Source organism: Theropithecus gelada, chromosome 11 (genome assembly GCF_003255815.1).
Source record: "Theropithecus gelada isolate Dixy chromosome 11, Tgel_1.0, whole genome shotgun sequence".
NCBI lineage: Eukaryota > Metazoa > Chordata > Mammalia > Primates > Cercopithecidae > Theropithecus > Theropithecus gelada.
The window spans coordinates 14,343,287-14,352,454 of NC_037679.1; the positions used below are offsets into that span (position 1 = coordinate 14,343,287).

At 34.0% G+C, this 9,168-nt stretch overlaps 1 protein-coding gene across 1 annotated transcript; it reads left to right on the top strand.

Annotated features, from left to right (window-relative positions):
* The first annotated feature begins 4,771 nt into the window (after positions 1–4,771).
* Positions 4,772–5,722, top strand: LOC112633959 (olfactory receptor 10A7). Its single transcript, XM_025400812.1, has one exon. It carries the CDS (start codon positions 4,772–4,774, stop codon positions 5,720–5,722), a length of 951 nt encoding a protein of 316 aa, XP_025256597.1.
* The last annotated feature ends 3,446 nt before the right edge of the window (positions 5,723–9,168 follow it).

Consider the following 9,168-nt stretch of genomic DNA (forward strand, 5'->3'; position numbering starts at 1 on the left):
CCCTGGGAATTCAGTACCATTCTGGAATCCCAGGCGATTGGAGTCTGAGAATATTTGGAAACATTACTTCTGGCCAAAGCATTGATTTTGTAATAGTCTACTGAGTAAACAGCAAGAGCAAAGCTTTTCTATGTGGCTTTGCAAAGCAGCCAGGGTTTAGATATATGGGTACGTGCACAGGTGTGTTACATGGGTATATTGTTTGACCAAACTTATAAATCTTTCATTGAACATTTTTAAAAACAAAACAAAAGTTTGACGTGTAATTCAGTAATGCACCATTTTTCACTTGATTGTTTTTGCCCAATATGACAAATGTTTTCTTCAGTATGGTGCAAAGTTAATTATTTGGTATAAGTGTGAATGAAGATAGGCCAAATATATTTTGTAACATAGTTTTTTATTGGAAATGATTAGAGATTTATTTTGCTTGTTTTAAATGTAGGTGTACCCAATGGAAGACTTTTTTTAAAGAATAGATTTTGGCCTGGTGTGGTGGCTCATGCCTGTAATCCCAGCAGTTTGGGAGGCTGAGGCGGGCAGATCACCTGAGGTCAGGAGTTTGAGACCAGCCTGACCAATATGGTGAAACCCCGTCTCGACTAAAAATACAAAAATTAGTCTTAGTGGCGGGTGCCTGTAATCCCAGCTACTCGGGAGTTTGAGACAGGAGAATTGCTTGAACTCAGGAGGCGGAGGTTGCAGTGAGCCGAGATTGTTCCACTGAACTCCAGCCTGGGCGACAGAGCGAGACTCCGTCTCAAAACAAAACAAAGCAAAAACAAAACAAAACAAAATTAGATTTTAACCTATTATACTATTATTTAGTTTCCTGGGAAAATAAGGGTTAAGGAATTTTCCTTCAACTTCTACAAATATAGGAAGTTTTTCTTTTTCTTTTCTAGAAAGAAGTAAAATTAGGAAATGATGAACCTTCCTATCTAGCTGTTTGTTAAGGCTTCTGTACATGCATTGGTTGACCTGAAACTCCAAGGGCCTTTTCAAGGTTTTTTTTTTTTTTTTTTTTTTTTTTCCTCCAAAGACTTATTAGAATTTTTTGAATTATTCCCACTGTGCTGATTTGTAACTGTTTTAAAGTTTATATTTATTTATAAAAGTTGCTTCTGCAAAAAAGATAGTGTAAGGAAATAAAGGGAGTTATTTACACAGTTCTGTTTGCTCATTACAAAACACTTCGAAGTGTCATGTTATTTCTCGATATTAAAATTACCTGAAAAATTCCAAGAATAAACAATCCCAAGGAATAAAAAAATTGCTTACTTCTTCCTGACAGTAACCATGTTAGACATTATAAGGTACCACTGACTGAAATAATACATGAATCATGACGTTGTTTACAATGTTCTCATAGTAAAATGAACCAATAGCCAAACAACTTAGGACATAAGACAACAACAAAATACATGCCAATTATCAGATGAATTTGATGTATTTAATTATTTAAAAATATTATTATGGAAATAAGTTTAAAATATTAACATTTTAAAAATCAGTTAAAAATAAAATTTAAAAATCATGTAAGTTTCATGAGCATGGTACATTTCTCTCACCAGTACTGAACCAAAATCTATCCCACAAAAAATACAAAAATATTATAGGGCAAATTAAAGTCTGTGTTCTTCACACAGCCTGGCATGTTAAAAGTTGCAATTCCAAGAGATTTGATCAGTGTGTCCAGTAGCCCCACCACAAAATATCTATTATTGAGAAATGCATATTCAATTGCAAATATGACTTACAGGAAATATAGATAATTGTATGAACATTCTGTATTTCCCCTGTGAGATAAAAGCAGTTGTTTAATTAACCATCGTCCTTTCTAGTGATCCAGGGATCATTTCCCCAAAGCCAGTCACACTTTTAAATGCTATTACTAAAATATAGCAACCATGTAGTGCCAGTGCAAGGCATGTTAGACTGTCTAAGGTATTAACTTCATTAGGAAGATTTGAGCTATCAATAGATTTCAAGATCAGTGAACATTTCTCTGAAAATACTGCATATCTTTAAAAAATCATTAAATTTCTAATTACAGAAGAAATATGAGGTTTCATTTGGTAAGATACATCCAGATTTTTTTTATGATGTTATATTTCTCAATTTTGTTAAACATCTCCATTTATCTGTACATCTGTGTATTACAAAAGCATTCTCTGAAAAATAAATAATGAAATATTAATTATCAGAAAAGGAATAATTTTATACTTCACTAAATAAAAGAAAACAAATAATGAGACCTTCATTCTGGAAAGCAACAGAATGCTAAAGAAGAGAGTATTAATAAAACAGTAGCTACGTAATAAAGAAGTGCTGTGGTTTATAACTATACAAAGTACTTTTAATTTAGGTACTATGGCAATTTATTCATTTACATGTAGGATTGTTAAAAGTGCTGCTCCATTTAGATAAATTTCATAACAATCTCAGATTCCTGTTGTACTCCAAATACTGAAGATATAATTGCATTCATCCATAATAATTTTATGAAAAAACATATATTTATAAAAAAGTTAGCTAAAATAAGAGGTAAAGTCTATTTTCTAAAAAAAAGGCCAAAGTTGGCCTGCTTAATGGGACATGAAAAAAACTGTTTGGCCTCATTAAAATATTACCAACTAAATTAGTGAACTTAATTAAATGACATCAAGTTATCAAAATGCCATGCGACAAATAAGACAGTACATTCTCTAGAGTGATGTAGTAATCGTGGCAACTCAACATCAGTTTGCAAGTTTTTTTTTAAATCAGTATAAATTTGTGGTAGTGACTGCAACATCACTGCTGATTAATCTCTTTGTTTAGCGAATATATGCAAAGTAATCTGTAGGCTTTTTAGGATATAGAAAGACTGAGAGGAGTATTTAGAGGTACATCGTATGACATTATAAACCTCTAATTGTCTAAACTTTTATTAAAATTTAAATGCCTCCAGGAAAGATGAAAAATGTGCAATGGTAATTATTAAAAATTCAAGAAACTGACCATTTTTGGATATCCTTATTCATATTTCACATGGATTGTACACTACAGAACTTATTACTCAATGAAAAGCCATTCATCCTAGTATTGCTTTCTGCCACTGTTAATATCAGAATTCTGAGAGGCAGTTGGTTGAGGCATTTTAGGATGTACTAGATATTGTAACTACTATAAAATCTTCATGCCTTCATCAACTCCCATATTTTTTCAAAACAAAATATGGCATAATTTTAGACCCATAACAAGTTTAGAATTGTCCCAAAATGTAGGTAAGCATGATAATGCATATGAAGTTTTTCATAAGTTTTGATGAATATACCAGGAATATGATGTTTCTAATCCTGATGACAAGAATGATAGTGAAGCTGGTTTTGCAATAGCAGTGAGAGAGTAATGGTTGTAATCACTGTCACATGTTACCTATTATTTTGGGACTTACAAGGGCATGGGAAGCCTGAAATCACCAGAGTTGTTCCTTTCCTTTTGCTACTGAGGACATTCCTTTGAGAACTTACAATATGGAAAATACACAGGTAAGATGTTACATATCTTAAGAGTAGAATTAAAACATAGAATTACTTAAATGAGCCACAGTTTAGAAAGATTCCGTACACCGTAAATTTTTACCTACTCACTTCAGGAGGGGATATCTATTTGAAATTATTTTGACTATAAAATGAAATATGCATTTTTGGAATTAAATTTTAAAAGTATATAAAATAATTGATACAATATTTACCCAACTCCAATTTTGAAAGAAATTATTTTTCTAACACATGCTCCTGTAATTGCTAAATTTTGGTACTAAGAATGACCTCCTGTAAAGAAAAAATTTGCATAATTTAATGTTGGCCAAAATATTTTGTTCCAAGTAAGATATAGTATTTGAGTTCATAATAGTTGAATTAGTGCTTTTGTGACTGGATCAGCTGACGTACAAAAGTAAGTGTATGTACCCTACTTCTGATAATGAAGTTCTAAAGAAGATGGACAGTCATGAGAGGAGCTATTTGGGGGAGAAAAGTTGAGATGAGTGTTGGGAGGATACTTCTCTATTGTAAATCATATTTGTTTGGAAGTTTTAAAAAATATAACTTAAACAATGTAACTGTAACTCTGTGTATACTAAGAAATGGGGGCCCAGTGAAGTTGAATTATGGTTCAAAAGACAATATAAAAATGTCATAAATTATTAGGCTCATGGAGACTACAGAGAAGCACCAAAATCATAAGCATATATTATGTTTATTTATTAAGTTTCTTGTGTATGTGTGTGTGTGTGTACTGAGCATGTTGCTATATGTACATATAGTGGATGAATGGTGTAAAGTGCACTGTATTTAGTAGAAATGTGATTAACATAATTTAATATTAGAATGTCAAACTAGCCCATTATTTATCTTTATTGCATCCTGAAATCACTTAAAAATTAGTACACTATTCTATTTTAATTATCTATCTACACTCTTTCTACTTTATCCTATAAAATAGCACGCCTATGATGAAGAATACGAGTGCAGACTATGACTACTTGTGAGAGAAAAGTTACATCTAGGTGGTAAACAATGAGTAAGATTTATACAAAATGTTTATTTTCCTTAATTTTATCTTATTGTAAACATCATTTCTGCTTCAGAGAAACAGAATGGTGAGACAACTGAGAATAAAGATGTTTTATTGATGTTATTAATATTTTTGAGATTATCTCTATATTGATTTAATACCCTTTGATGCACACACTTTGATTTTTAGAGAGAAACTCGTCTAAGATATGATCTGTGAAAATCACACCAGGGTTACTGAATTTATTCTTCTTGGTTTTACAAACAACCCCGAGATGCAAGTTTCCCTCTTTATTTTGTTCCTGGCCATTTATACAGTCACTTTGTTGGGCAACTTTCTTATTGTCACAGTTACCAGTGTGGATCCCGCACTTCAAACACCCATGTACTTCTTTCTTCGAAATCTATCACTTCTTGAAGTATGTTTCACCTTGGTTATGGTGCCAAAGATGCTTGTAGATCTAGTGTCCCCAAGAAAAATCATCTCTTTTGTGGGCTGTGGTACCCAGATGTACTTCTTCTTCTTATTCGGCAGTTCTGAATGTTTCCTTCTCTCTATGATGGCTTATGATCGCTTTGTGGCCATCTGTAACCCTCTCCGTTATTCAGTCATAATGAACAGGTCCCTATGCTGGTGGATGGCCATGGGTTCTTGGATGTCCGGTGTTCCTGTGTCTATGCTACAGACGGCTTGGATGATGGCCCTGCCTTTCTGTGGACCAAATGCCGTGGACCACTTTTTCTGTGATGGTCCCCCAGTGTTAAAACTAGTCACAGTGGATACAACCATGTATGAAATGCAAGCACTTGCCTCCACACTCCTGTTTATCATGTTTCCCTTTTCTCTCATTTTGGTTTCCTACACCCGCATTATCATAACAATTCTGAGGATGTCCTCTGCCACTGGTCGCCGGAAGTCATTTTCTACTTGTTCCTCACACCTCATTGTGGTGTCCCTCTTCTATGGAACAGCCAGTCTGACCTACCTGCGGCCCAAATCAAACCAGTCTCCTGAGAGCAAGAAGCTAGTGTCATTGTCCTACACTGTCATCACACCTATGCTAAACCCCATCATCTACAGCCTGAGGAACAATGAAGTGAAAGGGGCTGCCAAGAGGACAATCACTCAAAAAGTCTTACAGAAGTTAGATGTGTTTTGACTTATTTTTATTATTTTTTATTATTTTATTTTTTAATGATACTTTAAGTTCTAGGGTACATGTGCACAACGTGCAGGTTCGTTACAAATGTATACATGTGCCATGTTGGTGTGCTGCACACACTAACTTGTCATTTACATTAGGTATATCTCCTAATGTTATCCCTCCCCCCTTCCCCCACCCCATGACAGGCTCTGATGTGTGATGTTCCCCTTCCTGTGTCCTAGTGTTCTCATTGTTCAATTCCCACCTATGAGCGAGAACATGCTGTGTTCAGTTTTTTTGTTCTTGCAATAGTTTGCTGAGAATGATGGTTTCCAGCTTCATCCATGTCCCTACAAAGGACATGAACTCATCCTTTTTTATGGCTGCATAGTATTCCATGGTGTATGTGTGCCACATTTTCTTAATCCAGTCTATCATTGATGGACATTTGGGTTGGTTCCAAGTCTTTGCTATTGTGAATAGTGCCGCAGTAAATAAAAAGTCAGGAAACAACAGGTGCTGGAGAGGATGTGGAGAAATAGGAACACTTTTACACTGTTGGTGGGACTGTAAACTAGTTCAACCATTGTGGAAGACAGTGTAGTGATTCCTCAAGGATCTAGAACTAGAAATGCCATTTGACTCAGCCATCCCATTACTGGGTATATACCCAAAGGATTATAAATGGTGCTGCTATAAAGACCCATGCACACGTATGTTTATTGTGTTTTGACTTCTATTGTGTAAGAATGTTTCTAAAGTAGGAACAGCAGAACCTACTATCTAAAGCTTAAAACAGAGTGGAAGACCATTTCATCACTAACTGGTGGGTGCATTTCTGTATATCATTCAGGGTCCTAGCAGGAAAGAGTAGTATTCCTGAATTGGTATAAGTGAGAAAACACTTTATGAGAGGGCTATTTAAAAATTGTGAACAAAGTTAGGCAATAGCCACACAGATCATACAAAAGAAATTTTACACTTCTTGGCCTGAAGGGGCAAGTAGAAGAAGTGTTAACTGGAACCAATAGAATGCTAAAACTATGTTAAAAAAAAAAAAATTCACCTAATAGGATCTCTGTTCTTTAGTACAGCAAGGCAGCCATCCCAGCCTTATTTTGATCTGACTCTCTCAAATCTATTGCTGGCTTCTATTCTCAGCCAAACCAAATACAACATGGGGACAAGAATGTCTGTTGATGCAATATATAAATGCCAGCCACCTGGGGCACAGAACAAGATGAAAAAGAGTAAGAAAAGTTATGAAAGATAAGTAAAAACAGCCATCACAAACCACTGTATAATCTGCAGCTATTGCGATGTAACAATGAATCATGGCATCTAACCTTGCAAAAATTATAAAAAGTAAAGTTTTGCAGATGCCAAGAGTCCATAATACAAATTCTTTATATGGGTTGTATGCTTAAATAAAGTTATTTAATAAAATTACCTTAGTGTTAATATTTCATAACATGATTTTGGGCTTCTTTGGTCGTTGGCTAAATTATCCATTAATTATTTAATAATAAGCTCTTCTTAGAGTTTAAACAACAAATATTTGGTTGACACCAGAGTAAAGCAAAGAGTAATAGTAATAGCAAACGTGGTTTATTGAGGCATTGTCCTTGACACATGCCCTTGCAACAACTCAAGAGATAATTATTATATCTATATTTTCCATAAAAGATAAATTACAATTAGAAAATGTAAGTAACTTGGCAAGGTAAAAGCTATTGAGATGTGGCCATGATAGTTTGAACAGACTCTTCTGAATTTGAAATTCAGTATGTTAATCTCTTAAAAATATCTAGTCACATTTTTATTAAGGTAAAGTTGCCACCTACAAGGGAATTTGGCTTTCAAAACCATGGAGGAGACAAAATAAGATTGTCAAATTTAATTATGTAAAATTTATATTTCCAGTAGAACAAGCATATATTGGCTTTGAATATGCAACTTGAACAATAATATATGTTCCTGTAAGTCTTCCTTAGCCAAGGTTTCTGTTAATTGTACGGCTTCTTCTTCAAGCAGTAACTAACCTCCATGCTTATTTGTCAATTTTCAGAAAAATTTAAAAGCCACCACAAATTTGCAACTTGTGTTGACTATTTTAGTTTAATTTTGATTTGCTGAAGTACATATCTCTTGCACGTAATGGGAGTTTGAGGTAAAAAAATCTATTCCTTTAAATCTTTCTCCTTCAATAATCTCTTAATTTTTAAGCCTAACCCAGATATTCTTGAATTAACATAACTAAGTTCAATAACCATCTCATAAGACTCCATTACAATGGTTTTCTACCAGCTGCTTGTAACTCACAAGTAGATTGGGAGGCTATAAAATGAATTTAGTAGTGCATGTTAATGTGTCCAACAAACTAGCACAGTAAAAATAAGTATATTCTTGACAATTAAAGCTTGTATATATTTAGGGGGTACAACATGATGTTATATATATAACAATTATGAGAACAAAAATATATATTTAAGATATATATTCATATGTATATACCCATACACACACATTGTGGAATGGCTAAATCAAGCTATTTTAACCTATGCATTACTTCACAGACTTATCAACTTTTTGTGGTGAGAAAACCCACAGGCTATTTCTGGTTCTTTCATTCACTATCTTATTGTTCTTGGTTGAAACAGAAACTATTTGAAAATCACTCTAATAATCTGTAAAGAAGGTTCTAGAACTGTAAGAAACTAAAATTTGACAACCATAAATAATAAGGAATGCTTTGTGATTGACATGGGAACACTCATAGTGGAGGTCTAGTAGGACTTAGTCACTTTGCAAGTTAATTGGTGTTTCCTCTTTTTCTTACACACTTTCTTACAGATTCAGCTTTTACATCTTTCATAAATTTACAGGCTATATTTATAGCCTGTGTTATTTATGGTATTTTGTTTCTCTTAAGCATTTTTTATAAAATATACATAGTCACTGTAGTGGACTGGATTGTTTTCCCCAAAAAGATATGTTGATGTTCTCATCCTTGATACCTGTGAATGTGACTTTACTTAGAAACAAGGCCTTTGCAGTGTAAGCAATTTAAGATGAAGTTAAACTAGACTAGGGTGGATCCTAAATCCAATGGCTAATATCGTCATATAAAAAGAGAGAGAGAGATTTGAAGACACAGAATTGTACACACAGGGAAAACAGTTATGTGAAGATGGATGTAGAAATTGGAGCGATGACTGTGCAAACCAAGGAACACCAAGGATTGTTGACCACCACATCGAAGGAGAGGAGCATGGAACAGATTTTCCCTTAGAGACTTCAGAAGAAACAGACATGCTGACATCTTAATTCCAGACTTCTGGCTTCCTGAACTGTAAGAGGATAAATCACTGCTGTTTTAAACCACTCAGTTAGGTGATTAGTAATTAGGTGATTTTTCGTGAGCTGTGTGGTAGATGGATTAAAAAAGAAAAAAAGAAAAA